Source organism: Staurois parvus, unplaced genomic scaffold (genome assembly GCF_062004578.1).
Source record: "Staurois parvus isolate SC_StPar_1 unplaced genomic scaffold, SC_StPar_1.0 ptg000601l, whole genome shotgun sequence".
Classification (NCBI taxonomy): domain Eukaryota; kingdom Metazoa; phylum Chordata; class Amphibia; order Anura; family Ranidae; genus Staurois; species Staurois parvus.
The window spans coordinates 306,546-328,136 of record NW_028318397.1 but is presented as its reverse complement, the minus strand read 5'-3'; the positions used below and the strand labels follow the sequence as shown (position 1 = coordinate 328,136).

The 21,591-nt window shown below is 41.4% G+C and overlaps 1 protein-coding gene across 2 annotated transcripts in view; it reads left to right on the top strand.

Moving 5' to 3' along the window:
- The window catches only part of PGAP1 (post-GPI attachment to proteins inositol deacylase 1), a 446,717-nt gene that overhangs the window by 133,041 nt on the left and 292,085 nt on the right, over positions 1-21,591 (top strand). For both annotated transcript variants that reach the window (XM_089692689.1, XM_089692690.1), the window contains exons 5-7: positions 15,807-15,967; positions 16,796-16,848; positions 19,269-19,335. In XM_089692689.1, the coding sequence (XP_089548815.1) occupies positions 15,807-15,967; positions 16,796-16,848; positions 19,269-19,335 (281 nt within the window). The remainder of the gene's footprint in view (positions 1-15,806; positions 15,968-16,795; positions 16,849-19,268; positions 19,336-21,591) is intronic.

The window sequence follows — 21,591 nt, the reverse complement described above, 5'->3', positions numbered from 1 at the left end:
TCCAGACCCACCCAAGTCTTGGATCGCCCAGCGTATCTTCAGTCAACAATACGAGACAAAGCTATAGCCTAATAAGACCAGTTTTAAAATTGGAAGAGAGAAACCACCTGTCAGTTTAGTACAATACAAGACATCACAAGAGATTTGTGACCTTTTACCTTTCCATATATAGTGAGATAATAAGTCCACCTTTTAGTAAAAAAAAAATAAAATGCACTTTTTTTTTTTTTTTGCAGGTAAAAAAAATGTGCATTTATTATTTTTGTCTGCAGGAGCCTGGAGGTCTCCTGCAGATCTGTCAGTATATGTTGTTGCCCGCATGGGTCATATTCTTTACAGTGATATTGTGTATGGTAGGATAGTGGAAAGAAAAGGTTTCAGTGTAATTGCAAACAAAAGCGGTGATAATGGGCACCCTTGTCTTGTACCGTTGCGTGTGAAAGGATTACTTTGCAATCCATTAATGTGTATTTGGGCAGAAGGACTTGTATAGAGAGAAGTGATTTTGTGAAGCATCTTAGTACCAAGGCAAAACATTTTAAGGTGGTCATTAGTCCAAATCCACCCTGTCGAATGCTTTCTTAGCATTGGAAAGTAGCAGGGTAGGTTGGGAGCATCTTCTGATAAAAGATTAGGGATAGAGTCCTAAGGGAGTTGTCTCTGGCTTCTCAGCCTGGGATAAAGCCACATTGATCCGGTTTAATCCACAGTGGGAGAAGGGGAAGCAAGCTATTAGCCATAACTTTAGCATAAAGCTTATATATCAACATTAAGCAAAGATATGGGGTGATAGCTTCCACAGCAAGTAGGATCTTTCCCAGGTTTTGTGATGACTGCTATATGTGCAGTTAAGGATTCAGGGTGCAAAAACTTGTCTCCCACTATCTATGGAATTCACAAATAAAGTCAAAGGGAGGATCAGAATAACTCAGAATTTTTTGTAGTGAGTGTAAGAGTGGTGAAACCATCTTGTCCGGGTGCCTTACCAGAAGGGATGGATTTTAATGCCGCATATAATTCCTCTTCAGTAACGTCTGAAAGGAATTAGACTCTCATCCCTCTCAAGACACTGACCCCCATCAGTCCCAGGCTTGATCAGTGACTGTCCTCAGGCCTGGAGCCCACTCTGAGACACACAGGAAACGCAGACACAAGGTGGTATCTCAGAATGAACTGAATTTATTCTTCCGTGTTTCAGCTTATATAAGAAACTTCAAACAATGCATAAAATATAGAAGCCAATCAAATATCAGATATGCATAAACCAATCAAGTTTTACATGCGTCAGTCATGGCCAATCATTTTTGATATACGTCATATTTGAACTCTTAAACAGTTATGTAAATTCCAAGTTCTTAAGAAAAAGAAATATTTATTTTTAACATATACTCAGGATGCTGCCTCACCACTAACTTTTCAGTTTAACCTGATAAGAAGAAAAAAGAGAACTTGGAGTTTAAGAGAAAAAGGAAGTTCTTTAGGTTTCTTGAGAATATGAGACAAAAGAGGAACCTTAGAGTTTCTTGAAAAAAGATAACATACAATAGAAAGAGGAAGTTAGTTTTTAAGTTAAAGACAGAGAATATACAATGTTTTAACAAATATGAAATAATTCTTAACTTAAGCTATCATTTAAACAAGATGGCCTTTACTAATTCTTAGCACAAGATGGCTACTTTTAGGCTAAGGGACAAAATGGCGGTATGGTAATGCTGAAAGGCTGATTCCTTCAAACCCCCTCTTAGGTCACGCACGTGACCTTACACCTTAATTACAGGTTTGTACCTGAGGCCCTTAGTACGTCTTTTATCAAGACACTGATTCCACATGGTTTTAGTAATGGTGGCGTCAATAAGTTTCTGCAATAAACCTCGGATGCAGGGAATACAACAGCATCCACACAGAGTTAATACTGCAGCAGCCATTACTATAGAAACTAACATAGTTTTCATCAGGGTTCCCCATTTACCAAACCAGGTTTCAAATAGGCTGGCTAGTGGATTTTCTACTCCTGAGTTTTCAGCCAATTCTTCAGATAACATTTGGAGGCCTTGAAGGGCTCTAGTAATGCTTCCATCAGGAGCGGTGTTATTGGGGATAAAAGTACAACAGTAGGAACCAAACATTTTACATACTCCTCCTTTCTCAGCTAATAACATATCAAGAGCAATACGGTTTTGCCAAGCAGTAAGGGATGTTGCATCAAGTTGGGCAGAAACACCTTTCAGAGCATCCCTAGTATAGTTAACAAACCTTTGTTGATTATAGTAAATGTAATTAATCCAATCCACATTTTTGTTAGGCTGTACCCATAAAGCGATAGAAGCAAACCCTGCAGCAATCTGATCCTGAGCTTTAAATTCGTCAGGGACTCCTCTTGGTACGCCTATAGAATCTATATAAACTCTATTATCAAAGGAACCACGGGGTGCACTTCTCTTATGCCTTCTTGATCCGGATTTTTCCAAGATGGGCAAGCTTCTTATCCCATCTTCCACTTTGACCATAAAGAAAGGCATGAGAAGATGGGTCAGAGCGCAGCTTCCCTTCCATCTGCTGGGGAGTCTGGCTCTGAGTCTCATATCTCCACACAGCCACCACACATCTGACAGTTGCTGCCGGTGGTCCTGAAACCATTCCTTCCGGTAGCCTTCTGCAGAGGTGCGGATGGTCTTAATACAGTAATTAGGTGGGAATGTACCTAAATCTTTACCCTTAGCATCATCATGTTCAAAGCAGGTAAAATTTCCTGGTACCGGTTTAGAGGCTAAAGGTAAGTTTCTTAGTCCGGTTACAGGGAACTTCTTAACAAAATCAGAACATTCCTTCTCAGTGATGTTATCTTTATACATTCTAATTAGGCAGGACATATTAGTTCTTCTAAAAAAGGAACTGTGGCAAGTAAGGGGCGGGGGTTGGCACATGAAATACAGTCTCCCTGGCCCTTGTTCTTAGTCGTCCATCTCACCCATTCTATCCATTCATTTTTGTCAGAGTAACCAGTTTCAATGCTTAATCTGTCTTCTGATTGCATCACTACTCCTGTCACCTCGTTATCCAGTCGATCCCTAACTTTGGGGAATGAATTGTCTATGGTACTGACAGGGATTCTAGGAGAGGGCTTTACCTGTAATATGACTTTGGCCCAGGGATCTGTTCCTGACACAGTTATTCCCAACCTATATTCCCCACTATCTCTGACCTCTGGGTTTCTTATTGTGAAAATAATATTCCCTTGGCCTTTTGCTATAGAGATTCTTTGATAGGTGCCTACGTCATCTGGGGAAATTCTAGCTGATTTGGTCTCCCATTTATGGGGGTCTGTTGTCCACCATACATTCTCCCAGTCACCACATGACTTATCCTTCCCACACATATATACATTATGAGGTCCAAGATCATAAGTAACTTTAGTCGGGTCAAACACCTGGTTCTTAGTCAGAGTAAACACTATGGTCTGGTTTGAATCCTCAGTAGTCAAGACTGGTGTTTCCTGTACCCCCCATCCCTTATCTGGTACAAAGGACACTCTTCTCAACCTTCTCTTAGTGCGCGTTAGACCTCGTTTCTTTCTGACACTAGGATGTTGTGTACTATAGTTTTGTGTGTGCACTGATTCTGCATTATCTGGGTCACTAGCTTGGATGGAGGTATTACATATACTCTTAATCCCTCCAAAATCATCAGGGTGATAAATACAGTTAGTTATTGTCCATACTGGGAGAAACACAATCAGGGTTGCTAGTACAAGGAAGCAAAATGTCTGCCCAGAGTACTGTGAGAGCATACGAAAGGTCATCTTCTTTAAAGACTTTTACACCGGCTTCACTTCCTTTTTCTTCTTCTGTATCTGTGTCTTTGCCTTTGTCTTGCTTCTTAGGGGCTTGGTTCACCCTTTTTACACGACTGGCATGGATCCAGGCCTTGGAATCCTCAGTCAGGACAGCGGTCCTGGTGACAGCGATCACAGAAGTGGGGGGTCCAAAGGGATACTCTTGCTTCCGATTCCTATGGAGGGCTTGTATCACCACACGGTCCCCGACTTGGAAAGAGTGAGTTGGTTCCTGTGAAGAAAGAGGAAAGGTGCGAGCGACATTTCTTTCAACTTTGTCCAAAGTTTCAATTAGTTTTCTCACATATTCCTCCTGAATCAATTCTAAGTCCCCTCTTTCTACCATGAGTGGCTGTCTGGCCCAGGGAGTGGGAAAGGGCCTACCCATTAGAACCTCAAAGGGGGAGTAACCTGTCTTTTTAGAAGGAGTCATTCTTACCTCTGCCAAGACTGCAGGCAGTACTTTCTTCCAATTTGCATAGGTACCTCTAGTAGCTTTCCTAATTTTATCCTTGATGGTCCTATTCATCCTTTCCACTATACCTGAGCTCTGGGGGTGGTAAGGAATGTGAAATTTCCACTCAATTTTGAGTGTTTTCACCAAATCCTGACATACCTTGGCCACAAATGCTGGGCCGTTGTCAGAATTAATCTGGAGTGGACATCCCCATCTAGGAATGATCTCCTGTGTGAGGATCTTCACTACCGTTTGGGCATCTTCTTTTGTGGTTGCAAAAATCTCTACCCAGCGGCTAAACATGTCCACAATTACCAAAAGATATTCCTGTCTTTTCCCTACCTTTGGCATGTGTGTAAAGTCTACTTGTAGGTGGGTAAAAGGTGTTGATGGGTATGTCAGGTGTTCATGTCTTGCCTTGTGAGGATTGTTTGGGTTATTCCTTATGCATGTAATGCATCTAGACACATATGATTTTACCAAAGAGGGGAGGCCAGGGATGAAAAAATCATTGTCCAGCAGTTCACATGTAACCTGCCATCCCCTGTGACCTACTCCATGATACTGTGAGATGAACAGAGGTGCACTGGCCTTTGGAATGCATGGTCTCCCCTCTGTGACACAAAGTCCAGTTTGTGGATCTTTAGTCACACCAGCTGCATTCCACTGCTTAATATCTTCGGAGGTAGCATATGTCTGTAAATCCTGCAATGTTTGATCCAACAGTGGCATTTCAGGGGTGAGCATTGGCATCTGGATCATGGCAGGCTGGGTAAGGGCCGCTTCTTTTGCTATTTTGTCAGCTAGAGCATTTCCCTTTGCAATATCAGTTTGTTCATTTGTGTGTGCCCTACAGTGTAGGATAGCAAGGGATCTTGGCAGTTGTATGGCTTTGAGTAAAGCCTTTACCAGAGATGAATGTGAGATGGATTTTCCATCTGCTGCTATGAATCCTCTCTTTTCCCAAAATATTCCAAAATCGTGGCACACACCAAACGCATATCTGGAATCTGTGTAAATATTTACATCCTGTCCCTCAAAAAGCTGACATGCTCTTGTAAGGGCAATCAGCTCAGCGGCCTGAGCTGATTGATATGGGATGGGTTTTGCTTCAAGTACTTTATCTGGCAACTGCACCACCGCATATCCTGCATGGTAAACAGTGTCAGTGGGTCTCGAGCAAGAGCCATCTACAAAAACATTCTGTGCCTCTGGAAGAGCCACAGAAGACATATCCTGTCTTGGGGAGGTGTCCTGATGAATCAATTCCAGGCAATCATGCTGTGGAACAACTTCATCCTGCTCTCCTTTTAAGCCTAATAAGGCATTCAAAATTGGAGCTTGACCTGAAGTGGGAGAGGTATATTTTATTCTCAACTTAGGGTTTGACAACAGTATAACCTCATATCCACTAAGTCTCTGGGCTGACATGTGTTGGGTATGTATATTCTTGAGTAGAATAGACACATTGTGAGTGGTATGTAAGGTGGTCTCATGTCCCAGAGTGAGTGACGTAGCCATTTGGACCACCATAGCGCATGATGCTAATGCCCTGAGACACGCAGGCATGCCTTGGACCTGTACTGGAACCATTTTTGAGAAAAAAGCAACAGGGCGAAGTTTTCCTCCATGCTCCTGAGCTAGGACTCCTGCCATAGTTTTACAATTTTCCCTAGCATACAGATGAAACATTTGGTCATATGCAAGCAGAGCAAGACGAGGGGCTATTACCATAGCATTTTTCAGATACACAAAAGCATTGCACATATCATCTGACCATTTTACAAGATCTGACATTTCTGAACCTGTGGCTTGTCTCAAAATGTTATCATAGTAGGAACAGTCAGGTATCCATTGGCGGCAGTAACCAATCATGCCAAGAAAGGTGAGCATGTCTTTCTTGGTCAATGGGCGGGGCAGACCCATAAGAGCCGCAGCTCTTTTGTGGCTGACTTTCCTTTCACCTTTTGTGAGAACAAAACCAAGGTATTCGACAGTTTTCTGACACCATTGTAGCTTTTTCTTAGACACTTTATGACCACATTCACATAACCAGTTCATGAGATCTACACTGTCCCCCTGGCTGGCTGCCCGATTAATACTACAAAGAAGCAAATCATCTGCGTATTGAACCAAAACTGAACCATGGCGAGGAGTCCATGGCTTTAAGGTAGCCTGGAGGACAACAGAGAAGACCACAGGCGAATCTACATACCCTTGCGGTAATTTACACCAAGCAAGGGTCTTCTTTCTGTAATGAAATGCAAAGATTGGGCGTGTCTCCTTGGCAACAGGGATTGAAAAAAATGCATTTGTCAGATCAATCACTGTGAAAAACTCAGCATCAGCTGGGATGGAGGAAATGAGTGTTGGTACATCAGGCACTATTGGGGCAATGGGAATCACAAGATCATTAATGGCCCTCAGGTCCTGCACAAATCTGTAAGAGCCGTCCGGCTTCTTAACTGGATTTATTGGGCTATTGTATGGTGAAATCACCTCTTCAAGGACTCCCTCCTTGAGAAAGTGTTCCACCATGGGCGCTATTCCTTCCTCCTTTTCTTTTGACAAAGGGTATTGTTTGTGAAACACAGGCTGAGCCCATGGTTTCAGTGTGGCCTTGTAGGGAGTACAGGAAATGGATCCCACATCCAAGGCACTTTTTGCTCAAACTTTGTCATTAATTGTTCCAGCAGGAAATGAGGGGTCATCCTGAGTAATCATTGTCATGGCAGGGATGATTGGCATTTTGGCAGAGTGAGCCACAATACCACCTCTCTTTGTGGATTTCAAGTTGATATTCAACTCTCCCAGGAGGTCTCTCCCTAACAAATTAACTGGACAATTGGGTATGATTCTGAATGAGTGATCTAGCAGAGTGATCCCCTGTATGGGGTCAAAAATTGGAAGAGGCGGTGTTTTATAAGTTTTGGTAAGTATCCCATTTATTCCCATGGAAGGTTCAGCATTCATTACCTCTCCCTTATAATAATCCTCACTCAGACTCGAAACGAGTGGCCCCGGAGTCGAGGAGGAATGGGATTAATTTGCCCTGTATATGTAAGGATACAAGGGGTTGCTCCTTAAAAGAATGAGAGACAAGCGGGAATGCTGGGATACCACCTTCTGGGCACCTTCATTTATTTTGTGATTGTGTCTGCCAAGAGATAGGAAACCTCACATTCTGCTGTGGGAGGTCCCTTTGTGGTTGGCCTGGGGAGGGGCTATGCTGGGCGTGGTCCTGAGTTTCATATGGACATTGATTTCTCCAATGATCCTCAGCCCCACAATTGAAACAACCCGTGTCTCGTCCCCTATTATCCCCTCTTCTTCCCCTAAACCGGCCTCTACCTCGGTTATTAAAACCACCCCTTCTCTTGTACTGTGGGTTTCTGCGGGGAAAGGGATCTTCCTGAAAATGAGTGGCCACCGCCTTGGGTATCTCGAGACATCCAGCAGCATCTTTCTCAGTCAATTTCAATTGAAATTGTTCTCTGGTACAAGTGGGCCATTCAGAAATCATCTGTTTTACAGTTAACATGACACTGGGTTTTAGATTTGACAGGAAAGTCTGAATCAGTAGACTATGCATGGTGTCTTGCAATGTCAGTCCTGCCTCTTGTGTCCATGTCTCATTAAACCTTTTCCAAAAATCTAACAGTTTCTCCTGACTTTTGCTTGCAGGCTACTGCGGTAGGGAGGGAGGATCTAGATTGGAAAGCTCTTTCCATTTCCTCAGAAATCTCTCTCCACATATTGTTTCTACCATCTTCTGTGTTTAATTTATAATTTGTGGCAGTAATGTCACCTGCTTCTAAGATGGATATGGTCATAACATTACCCCAATTCCAAGGGGAAGTTTGTCCCAATATTCCATCGAGGATAAGGCGCATATCCTCTTGTGTGTAGTTTCTACCTTTACATGCTTTCTTCAAATAGCTCACAGTAGCCGTTGAAGAAACAGTGGGTCTTGGACAGTGTTTGACAATCCTATTTATGTCTTCTATCTCAATGGGTTTCTTCAATAGATTGTCTCCTATTGTCATGAAGGGCATTTGTTGTGTATTGGAATCAATACCATATTGGGTATTATGGCGTGTGTGTGATGGACTTAGCATGTCCACTATACCTAGACTATTAGCTGCTCTGAACAGCAGAGAGCCTGAACTAGCGGATTCTTCAACAAGTGAGTCATCTGCTTCAGTAGTTGAAGAAACAGCTATTCCCCCTGTCGCTCCCTGTGTGGTAGGAATTTGAACCACACCCTGGGAGTCTGCGGGAGTTTGAACTGTACTAGGCTGTGTGGCAGAAATGTGAAATGCACTAGGTATCTGGTAGATCTGTGAAAGTGGTGGTGCTGGAGGTGCAGTGGGATTCTGGACTGCATAATGTCCGGCTAAAAAAATCAATATCCTCTTCAGTAAGAGATGGATAAAGTTTTGTGGGCCGTGGGACATATGGGGGAGGAGATGGCATGAGGGGGTGTGTGGGTCTGTCTATTTCTGACTCCAATGCATGTATTTTTGTTGCATTTATATTTCTAACTTTGGCTTTATTTTGTTTCCCATTTTGTCTATGAAACCAAAGAGGAGTAAATTCTATCCAATTTTGTCCTCCCTTGGTCATGTATTTTTGGTCCCACGCAGGATCTCCCTCATACCATGGAAACGCCTGTTTATCTAATAAACAGAGACCCTTAACCATATCCATATGAAAAGTATTATTACTCCCATCACGGGGGAACGGGTCAACACTACCCATTAATTCACTCCAGTCCGCTAATTTATCCACCCAGGGGTTAAATAGATAGTAATCTGTCCCACAAATACGGGCTACATAATCTTTACATGTTTCACCAACATTTGGGGGAGGGAGTTTATCCTTACTTTGACTACTCCCCATGTTTTACACTTGCAAAGGTCTGTGTTACAAATCTGTCCTATAGGCTGTCCCAAAAGACAGGGGTCAACTTCCAAATGACAATTTACTTTATAAAAATGTCTGGACTTAAGGTATTTATTTGGTCTCTCTCTAGTGGTTGACCAAAAGTGGAGATTATAACCTGGATATACAATACTTCTAATAATATCCTGACTTTGACTATGTCCAACCTTTTCTAACAATAAGCCTACAACACAATTTGAACAAGACATTTACATAGGCACCCAACTCAGTGTCACCATACCTTCACCTTCCCCAGGTCATCAACCAATCAGGTTTAGCTGGAGGGGTGGGGCGTGTTACACGGAAGTTGACAAAACCTTCAGTGACCTCTGGTCCATATACTTACCACCTGGACACTTGTGTCACACAAACAAATTATCTTATACTTCTATGCGATAGGAAGAAAAGCAAAGAATTGCAGGACAAAACTGATCAACCCGGACTTTCCCTGGTTTTTTTTCAAAGAAACTCCTTTAGTCCCTTCTCTAAGAGACTTGCACTTCTACAAAGTGCTCTGGTCTTCCCAAAAGACCTGGTGCTTCCAAAAAGCACACTGCGCCTGGCCACTGGCGTCTTATGATGCGAGGTCCAGTGCAACAAAGGGCCTGAAATTTTATCACAGCCTTACGGCAAGACAGATTGATTACCTACTGAAGGGTGATTATTTCATCCCGGATACGAGCCCCCAGCTGAAAGGAATTAGACTCTCATCCCTCTCAAGACACTGACCCCCATCAGTCCCAGGCTTGATCAGTGACTGTCCTCAGGCCTGGAGCCCACTCTGAGACACACAGGAAACGCAGACACAAGGTGGTATCTCAGAATGAACTGAATTTATTCTTCCGTGTTTCAGCTTATATAAGAAACTTCAAACAATGCATAAAATATAGAAGCCAATCAAATATCAGATATGCATAAACCAATCAAGTTTTACATGCGTCAGTCATGGCCAATCATTTTTGATATACGTCATATTTGAACTCTTAAACAGTTATGTAAATTCCAAGTTCTTAAGAAAAAGAAATATTTATTTTTAACATATACTCAGGATGCTGCCTCACCACTAACTTTTCAGTTTAACCTGATAAGAAGAAAAAAGAGAACTTGGAGTTTAAGAGAAAAAGGAAGTTCTTTAGGTTTCTTGAGAATATGAGACAAAAGAGGAACCTTAGAGTTTCTTGAAAAAAGATAACATACAATAGAAAGAGGAAGTTAGTTTTTAAGTTAAAGACAGAGAATATACAATGTTTTAACAAATATGAAATAATTCTTAACTTAAGCTATCATTTAAACAAGATGGCCTTTACTAATTCTTAGCACAAGATGGCTACTTTTAGGCTAAGGGACAAAATGGCGGTATGGTAATGCTGAAAGGCTGATTCCTTCAACGTCTGCTTCTATCCTTTTGAGAGCTTTATAAGAAAGCTTGGGAAAAAGAGCTTGTTTTGAGATAATCGGCCATCTTTTTTCCTCTTTTCATCGGGTATGAGATGGGCTAAATCATAGTCAGTAGAGGTTTTAATTTTAGATGCAAAAAAGGCTGTTTTCTTCTCCTGCAATGAGCATGTTAACATTCTACCAGGTTTATTGCCCCGATCATGTACTTTCTGAGAGACCATCTGATAGTGTTGTTTAACCATTTGCCGCCCTGCCAATGGCAGTTTGGCGGCGGCAAAAGTGCTTCTGCATTCCGGGTGCACGCCATTTGGCGTGCTCCCGCACATGCTCAGTTCGCGCAACTGCAGAGCGGCGCAGCAGCGCGATCTGTCACCGGCCGTGTACCTCGGACATGACCGATGACAGATCCGAGTACCGGCTCCCGTTGCTGGTACCATGTGACCTGCTGTGACCAATCACAGCAGGTCACATGACAGTTGTATACAATGGATGGCTTCATTCATGCCATCCATTGTATACTAGTGCGTAGCTGTGAATGGTCACAGCAGGTCACATGCACATGTCATGTGATTAGCTGTGACCAAATCACAGCTAAGCACAAAAAAAAAAAAAACTGAATGAATCGATTTCATTCTGGTAAATGCTTGCTTATAGCAAAGTAATTCTTTGCTATAAGCAAATTGTGTAAAAAAAAAAAAAAGAAAAAAAATACTGATCACTTCCCCAAAGTAGTACAATGTTACTATGGTAACATTGTACTACTTTGGTCATAGTAAAATATGAAAATAAATCTTAAAAAAAATGTAATGAAAAATTAAAAATAATAAAAAAATAAAAAAAAATATGTATATTTATTTTTCATACTGTCACCAGTCAGTGTCCCTGTTCACCGCCATGCCAGTTATATGATGACGCTGTACTGCACTGGTGACAGTATGTAAAAAAGAAAATTGTGAAAATAATTTTTTTAATTTTCTGAAAAATTATAACAAAAAAAATACAACTTCAAAAACTCGCCATGCCTCTTATGAAGTACGTCGGACTGTCTACTCTGCAAAAAGGGGTCATTTGGGGATATCTGTACTATTCTGACATTCTTGGACCTCAAGAAATTAGATTGGCCGTCAGTACTTCCGGATTGATCAATATTCAGATCTATACCATAGTTTGTGAACTCTATAACTTTCCTACAAACTAAATAATACATCCTACTTTGGGTTATTTTCACCAAAGACATGTAGAATACATCTCGGCCTAAATTTATGAAGAACAATTATTTATTTGTAAACTTTTATAACAGAAACAGAAAAACGTGTTTTTTTTCAAAATTTTTGGTCTTTTTTTTGTTAATTTAGCAAAAAATAAAAACCCCAGCGGTGATTAAATACCACCAAAAGAAAGCTCTAGTTGTGTGAAGAAAATGATAAAATTTTAGTTTGGGTACAATGTTGTATGACCGTGCAATTGTCATTCAAAGTGTGAGAGCGCTGAAACGTGAAAACTGGCCTGGGCAGGAAGGTGTAAAATTGCCCGGTATTGAAATGGTTAAGATCTACAGTGGATATAAAAAGTCTACACACCCCTGTTAAAATGTCAGGTTTCTGTGATGTAAAAAATGAGACAAAGATAAATCATTTCAGAACTTTTTCCACCTTTTTAATGTGACCTATAAACTGTACAACTCAAGTGTGCACCAAACTGAAATCTTTTAGGAGAGGGGGGGGGGGGGGGTGCAAAAATAAAAAACTAAAATAATGTGGTTGTATAAGTGTGCACACCCTCTTATAACTGAGGATATAGCTGTGTTCAGAATTAAGCAATCACATTCAAAATCATGTTAAATAGGAGTGAGTACACACCTGCCATCGTTTAAAGTGCCTCTGATTAACTCCAAATAAACATCAGCTATTCTAGTAGGTCTTTCCTGACATTTTTGCATCCTACAACAAAAGCCATGGTCTGCATAGAGCGACCAAAGCATCAGATAGATCTCATTGTTAAAAGGTGTTAAAATCAGGACAAGGGTACAAAAGAATTTCCAAGGCATTAGATATACCATGGAACACAGTGAAGATAGTCGTCATCAAGCTGAGAAAATATGGTGCAACAGTGACATTAGCAAGAACTGGACGTTCCTCCAAAATTTTTGAAAATACGAGAAGAAAACTGGTCTGGGAGGCTGCCAAGAGGCCTACAGTAACATTAAAATAGATGTAGTAATATCTGGCAAGTACTGGCTGTGTGGTACATGTGACAACAAACTCCCGTGGGGTAGAGTGGCAAGGTGAAAGCCTTTTACGAAGAAAAACATGACAGCCTGGCTAAATTGTGCAAAAACACTTCTGAAATCTCCCAAAAGCATGTGGGAAAACGTGTTATGGTCTGATGTAAGCAAGGTTGAACTTTTTGGCCATAATTTCAAAAGATATGTTTGGCACAAAAACAACACTGCACATCACCAAAAGAACACCATACCCACAGTGAAGCATGGTGATGACAGCATCATGATTTAGGGCTGTTTTTCTTCAGCTGGAATTGGAGCCTTAGTCAAGGTAGAGGGAATTATGAACAGTTCCAAATACCAGTTAATATTGCCACAAAACCTTTAGGCTTCTGCTAGAAAGCTGAAGTTAATTTGAGTAAAATTCAAAATACTAACCACAGCTTACAAAGCCATCCACAACACTGCCCCTAGCTACATCACCGACCTCATCCACAGATATCGGCCAAATCGCCCACTCCGCTCCTCCCAAGATATATTCCTCTCTAGCTCCCTCATCACCTCCTCCCACGCTCGCCTCCCGGACTTCTCCAGAGCCTCTTCCATGCTCTGGGACTCCCTACCACAGCATGTCCGGTCAGCCCCCACCCTGTCTGCCTTTAGGCGATCTTTGAAAACTCACTTCTTCAGGGATGCCTACCCCACCTCCACCTAAGAACTGTACTTGAATCACCTGCACCAGATCATCCCCCGCAGCTATCACCTTTTTTATCATCTCCCCCTTCCTTTAGATTGTAAGCTCCACGAGCAGGGCCCTCCTATTCCTTCTGTACTGAAATGTATTGTAATTGTACTTTCTCCCTTTATATTGTAAAGTGCTGTGCAAACTGTTTGCAAGGAAAAGTGGGCAAATATTGCCAAATCAAGATGTGTCATGCTGATAGACTCATACCCAAAATGTCTGAGTGATGTAATAAAATCAAAAGGTGCTTCAACAAAGTATTAGTTTTAAGGGTATGCACACTTATGCAACCATATTATTTTAGTTTTTTTATTTTTACTTCCCTCTACTTTCAGTTTGTTGTTCAACTGAGTTGTACAGTTTATAGATTACATTAAAGGTGGAAAAAGTTCTGAAATTTTTTTCTTTGTCTAATTTTTTTTTTTGCGTCAGACACCTGACATTTTAACAGGGGTGTGTAGACTTTTTATATCCACTGTACATTCAATAGGGACTTAGTGTTACTAAACCCACAATGGTAAAATCAGTCTGTATATGCAGTAAAGCATGCTTGTTATACTCACTGTATAACCTAGGTGGCTATACCTCTGCATTGTCATCTCTGATCCTCCCCTTCTACTGTCCCCAATCCATCTGCTGATAGAACAGAGCTGCAAGCTGCACATGCTCAGTTTGTTGTGTATTGCTAGAGATTTTTTTTTTTTCTTGGGAGAGTGCATGTGTTCAGCACAGGGCCAATCAGTGTGTCTCGGTCCAAATATAGGGTCAGGGGTTATGCAGCCTCATAGGACAATCAGGGCAGAATGAAAACTTCTCTTTTTAGGTCTCTGATCAATGATCAGATTTTAGGACTGTTTTCTTTTCGGCAGTCTGAGCCGAAGAAGGAAGCTAGGGACCTCTGGTGCGTGGAAGCGGCATGTGGGGAGGATGATCTACTCTGCCTTGAGGATCTGACCTGCACTGTATGCGCGATCAGAAATAGTTTGATGGAGCCAGATGAGGGTACGTTCAAAGCCAGGTGTCTCCCGGAGTGTTTCCCCACTGTGGACCGAGAGCTGGATGAGCGTATTGGAATATTAGGGCAGTAGTAGGCTGATCCTCGGTCGGAGCTCTGCTTGGATGCGGCTGCTTAGCGCCATGCGGAAACCACGTCCCACACATTTTTCTGAATGAAATCCTTTTATTCAGTGTGTACTATTGTGATGGGCTGTGATTGGCTCTGTCATGTACCACTTTGACCAATCACAGAGATCAAATCAATCGTACCCAATGAATGGTATGAATGGAAGTGTGTACAGTTGTACTGTGATCTGCTGTGATTGGTCATAGCAATCACATGGAACCGGCAGCAGCCTGGTACACTGATCTGTCATCCACTGTGTCTGATGGACATAGTGGATGACAGATTGTGCCGCAGCACAGCCTGATCTTGGGGGGGGGGGGCATCATATGACATTCACCCAAGATAGAAGAACTCTTGTTCGGCTTTCATATTACAATAGGCTTGGCGGGAGGTGGTTAAAGAAAAACCAGGGAACATTTTTAGGCTTGGCCTCTGGGTATGTAGTGGGGTCTCCTTACAAAGAATGTGTGTTGCAGTAAATCTGTTTACCCATTTATTGGCTGACCGTAGGATAAGATGTACTGGGGTCATCTCTTATTGTCAATGCATGTTACATGTGTTGGTGTAATGCAGTTCTGTTTTATTTTGAATGACATCCCACATGTGATGCTCTGCTAAAAATTTGTCCATGCACTTTTTTGTGACATCTGTCAGAAAGTGCTTTTGAAGTGCCACTTAAAATGTCACATGTTCCGGTAAAGCATCGTGTCAGGAAGGCTGTATGGGAGGAGGGGTGCTGTGTGGTAAGCTGTATGGGGCCCATGATTTCCAATAATTGCCTTGCCCATAGTAATCATGTATTATGAACAGCAGTATGAGAGGTGAGATTTGGATCATGTTTTGGAATCTATTAATGCATGATTCTTTGGACCACAAACATGCAGTCTTAAAAACATAAGGGAAGAGGAGAGCTGCTGTGCAAAATGATGGCAGGGTGAAAACTGGAGGCTTGCCACAGGTTGATTGTGTCCTCTGAATATTGGTTAATTGACATCTTTATAATTATGTGCACTATTTTATTTAAGAAAACGTATACCACTTGTTAGGTTATAGGTGTTGCTTATAGTTTATGTATCCATGTCTTTACAGATTTTTATGCCATGGTGAATAATTACTGGATTTTAAATGCCAAGAAACTCCAAAATGTAACAGTACTTTCTGTTGCGGGTGGATTTCGGGACTTCCAAGTTCGTTCTGGATTGACCTTTTTACCAGCTTCAGAGCTCTACACCAGTGCCTTATCTGTAGTGGTACTGTACTATTTTTTTCCTGCTTTGACAAAATGTGTATATTGATGATGTATTCAGACATTAAGCCAAACCATTTCCAGTTTTTGGCAACGAGTTTCTACTCCTATTACATTTTTCCCTCTGTACGGGCTGCCTTGGCTGACTTCTAAAAGTTCTGTTTGCCAGGCTCTCATTTTGATGTAATGACTAACTTTTAAAAAAAAATCTCCAACCTTGTAGAAAGCATACAGATCAGCAGTTCTTACTTGACTGGGTGCGTTTTTTGTCCCGGATTAGTGAGTTGAGGCAGTCAGGCAGCTAGTTTTGAGGTCTGAAGACACATTTCCTTTAAAGTGCACAATAACTGTCATGCTGGGATGAGCAAATGTTTTTGTACCTTAGTTAAGCCTCTGTTATTGGGTTTAGTCAAATTTTATAAATTTAAAGTAAACTCTGGCAACTCAAGTTTGCATTCCAAAAGGTTACCATTGGTGAAAATCGCACATCAGAAATTTCAGAAATAAAAACTGTGGAAGTTATGTCATGCCATTTATTCAGGAATGCTGATTTACTCCTATATTCCTGTATCAATTACTTTGTTTTCATCACACAATTAATAGGGTAAACAATTATGACTGTGTTACCTGCTGGTGTGTAGATTTTGGAGATTAAAGTCTTTTCCTGCAGAATTTATGTCCATCCTCGTGTCACCTTTATTGTGTAATAAATGTATCTACATCTGTATTGTGTTAACCATTTTAAAGGGATGCTCCTCAACCTTTGGATGGGGACCAGTCATGTAGATTGTGCCTGATACATACCGAAAATGATCTATTTTTAATTTTACAGAGTACTTCAGTTCCAAGAACATGGGCATCAACAGATCATCTATCCATAGTTTGGTGAGTCATTGTAAACCATATGTAAAATGATTAAATACTTATCGGTAATTTTTATTCTTCATTTATTATTGGACTAATAGGTACTGGGGTCTGTTTCACTAAAGCTGGAGAGTGCAAAATCAGCCTCACTCCTGCATAGAAACCAATCAGCTTCCAGGTTTTATTTTAACAAGCTGAGGTTAGTAACTGATTGGTTTCTATACAGAAGGGAGCCTGATTTTGCGCACACCAGCTTTAGTAAACCCCACAGCATTCTAGAAGCTGTCACAAATAAAGGCAGACAAAGGGAAAAGGATTAGTCATCAGCATTGCCTGTGGTCTTCTTGCAACTGGTCTTTTCCCAGTTATTGACTTACCATACCATGTTCTGCATGGTTTTCTTGTGTGAAAGTGGCCATCTTGATAGAGCCAGGGCTTTGCTTCCTCATATCAGAGCCTTCAGCTGGTAAAATGGTGAGCAGCACATTAGTGACATCAGCAAATCCCCTGAGACTAGCAGTCAGAGGCAACAGTGAAATTTTACAGATATACAACTATGAGCCTTGTAGGCACACTTAGTGTTGATCCACACGTGCGGTGCAGATTGAAGCTCATGTTTCACAGCTAATTGACACAGTAGCTGTTTACCGGTTCAGGTGAGGCTTACATCAGGTTCAGGACAGGATCAGCTCAGGATTTTATCCTGTTCACACGTCCAGGTTGAAAAACCGTTCCCAAAAAAGTCAATAGCCTGTAATCCGCACCTGAACAGGACCGCACTGCTCAGAAATTGTACATGACTCTTCTCCTTTTTTTTTTTTCTTTTTTTTTTTGTAATCTGTATCTGTAATTCAAAATGCTATCCACAACACTGCCCCTAGCTGCTTCACCAACCTCATCCGCAGATATTGTCCAAATTGGCAGCTCCTCCCAGGACATCTTGCTCTCTAGCTCCCTCGTCACCTCCTCCGACACTCACCTCCAGGACTTCTCCAGAGCCTCTCCCATCCTCTGGAACTCCCTACCCCAGTATGTCTGGTCAGCCCCCACCCTGTCTGCCTTTAGGCGATCTTTGAAAATTCACTTATTCAGGGAAGCCTACTCCACCTCCACCTAAGAACTGTACTTGAGTCACTTCCATCAGATCATCCCCTCCAGCTATCGCCTTTTGTACCGCCTCCCCCTTCCTTTAGATTGTAAGCTCCACGAACAGGGCCCTCCTATTTTTTCTGTACTGAAATGTAATTGTACTGTCTTCCTTATATTGTAAAGAGCTGTGCAAATAGTTGGCGCTATATAAATCCTTTATTATAATAACTAGAAAATCTACAATTTCTGGGAAAATTGTGTGAAGTGTTCTTGCCTCCAACACTAACCAATTGATCAAATTTAAAAAGTGCACATGTCAAGACTGATAGAGTGAGAAATGCATTTCAATTTTTAATTTTCAGCTAACACTCTAGCTTTAGTCTCTGCAAGTAGGTCTCTGCAATATTAAAAATGAAGGCACAGTCGCAGTTTAGAGGTGGCCCTTCAAATTTCAGCTGACTGGGAGTGGAGATTCAATGAATGTCAATGGGTGGCGTGAGTTTCAAACAAATAGTCATATTGTGAAAACTAAACGATTTGTGTAGATGGGCTTGAAAATGAGGGAGTGATGGCAGTTTAGAAGTCATGTCCTGATTTTTCCTTTCACACTCTAGCTTTTGTCAGCTCACACTCTAGTTGCGCCATTCATTCCTATGGGAGCAATTTCACCACAAAAACAGCAATATTTCGTGAACCATTTGGCGAAACGTTCCACAAAGTAATAGTACACCAATCGGGAACAATCTGCACGTTTCGGTATATTACTTGTCTATGTAGTGTAAAAACTGTGGGAGGAGTTAGGGTGGTAAATTTGGCTATAATAATAAGAATATATATGTGAGATAACAATAAGTGCTCGTGCCATGCAAGAACTCTTAATAACAGGCACCTTAGGAAACAATGTTTGTCACGTCATGCGGATTAGATGCCGTTCAAACAGCATCTAATCTGCATATATGTGAACAGACACTTACAAGCTAGAAAGTGACTGTAACAAGGGGCAGGAGTAAAAATGAAAATGGTAGGGTGGGGATGGTGGGCAAAACTAAGAGGAGAGGAGGGTGTTGTCAGTCTCATGACTTTGACATGCCATGACATTTGGTAAGCAGAGAGAAATTTGTGGCATACTGCAGACTACTCTGTGATCTGCATTACGTGAATGGGCCATGATGTGCAGGGTGAGTTGTAGAGCATTACAGAGGAGGCGAGTGAACACGGCGGTATCTAGTTGCCACTATAATTAGGCCCCTAAGACTCTCGTGTTTGGTTTTTTTTTTTTTTTTTTTGTGTTTTTTTTTTTTTTTAATTTCATGATTCAATGTGATTTTTATTTTGTGCAATTTTTTTATTAGGTGCAAAGAGTTGATTTTAGCCACAGCAAGAGCTTTATTTGACCTAATTGATGGGAAAACAAAACAGGTTGGTATTTCTTTTTCTTTTTTTTTTTTTTTTTTTTTTTCTTGTGTGTTTTAGTTCCTCACCTACCGAATTTCACTTATACCATGCAATTTGCCTCAAAATATTTATATCTGAACAGGCAAACCACTAAATAGAGGAAGAGTGTGCATGTATATATATATGTATGTGTGTGTGTATATATATATATATATATATATATATATTTAAAAAAAATAAAATATATATATATATATGTGTGTGTGTGTGTATATATATATATATATGTGTGTGTGTATATATATATATATGTATGTGTGTGTATATATATATATATGTATGTGTGTGTATATATTTATATATATATATATGTGTGTGTATATATATATGTGTGTGTGTGTGTGTGTGTGTGTGTGTGTGTATATGTGTATATATATATATATATATTTTTTTTGCCATATTTATATATATTTTTTTTATTCTTATGAGCTGTTTTACCAAGCCAAAGGATTTCCTTTGCTTTATTCAGTCCTGGCATTTACAAAGCTCTTCCACAATGCACAGTCCTGCTGACAGGCAGGGTCAGGGCAAGCGGGCACCTGCCCTGAGCACCGTGTTGAGGGGGCGGATTGCGCTGGCCATGTAGCTGCTTGTGCCACTTCTTACTAATAAGTGGGATTGTCACTTCTGTCAGAAGGAGCAGTGGCCAGCTTCTGCTGGAGAGAAGATTCTGCTTTTTCCGATGCTGAGATTGAGGACTCACCTTCGTCTCAGCCCAGCACTGGAGTGAGGGCTGGAGTGACTGTCTTTCTATCTTTCTCCCCTTGTCATGTGACATGTCACATGACTGGATAGGGGAAGAAGCTGCTGCCTCTTTATTCCACACAGACACTGTGTGTTATCTGTGAGCACAAAGGGGAGGGGGGACTCAGCCCCCCACCTCCTCTCTTCACCATCCCCTTCCCCCATAGCTTCTTCTCTTACCCCAAGTTTGTGCATTGCAGGAATGTGCACAGAATTGAATGTGTTCCTGGGCTGTACAAGCTTGTGCTCTATACCGTTGTGGCTACAGTTGTATAACGTGTATAGTGCTAGCCACCTCACTAGCTTGTACTGCACTTCTGGTGCTTGCCATTTCACCAATAGATGCTGCAGTGCTGGTGTCTAAAAGGCCAGGATGTACTAGGCCTCTTGTGCTTGCCAGATCACCAAAAGGTAGTGCAGTACTGGCACTCTGCTGCATATGAACGTAACTGTGTATTTCTAGCACCTCAGCAACCTGGAGACGGGTATGCCTGGCTTTAGCAGGGACCTGTTTTCCATCATCTGAGCTACATGTCAGGGGGCGCTGCTTGCTACAGGTTTGTATTCTGAACTGGATTGTGTCAGTGAGGCTTCCCCTTCACTCTCATCTTACATGCTCAGAATCATTTAGGCCTCCTCACTAGTGCACCTTTTTTGGGACATTTTGGGTGCTAAATTTACAGATACCTTGTGTCGACTATGGAAAAAAGGTCCTGGCTAGGGATTGCTTGCACGCTAGAAATATAATTAACTGCTAGTGCTAGGAGAGATCAGGGCTGATCTTGCTAATACTGTGTGGTTTTGTGTACAATGTATCAGAGGTGGCAATGATCAGAGCCGATTCTGCTAACGCTGTGGTTTTGGGGACAATATACTAATGGAGATGCTAATATAGTCCTGCTCATGATCTAAATACTGTGCTTATTGGTTTGTTTGCAGCACATTTTTGAAACGCAAAGCATGCATTTCCTGTGCTGCTTGGCATATGTTTGGAAATACACAGATGTGAATGGCGCCTCAATGTTCTTATGCAATAACACCAATTTCAATTTCAGGCTCCATTCACATCTAGCGTAGATAGAGCGCACGATTTTTAACTCGTTTTTTCCGTGGCACGCTTAGGGTAGCCCATTGATCTCAATGGGCTGTCCCTTGTGGCAACTGGACATTAGTGTGTTGCAGGTTGCACATTTTTTACTACGCGTTTTGCTGCATTTGTCGCTCGTTTCCTGTGGCAAAATGTGTGTTTTTGCTTCTGCGTTTGGTGTGCCGTTAGCAATAAATGACATTGAAAGAATAACTAGTTTAATTCTAGGTTTATAAAGGTGGCCAAACGCTATACAATCTGATTGTACAATCTCTGTATGATCTCCTTTTAGATTTACCAGGACCGTATAATAGGAGGAGACACCATCTATCCAATCACTCTGTATCCAATCAGGAAGACCCTTGCACTACATAGTTGATGGTAGATCT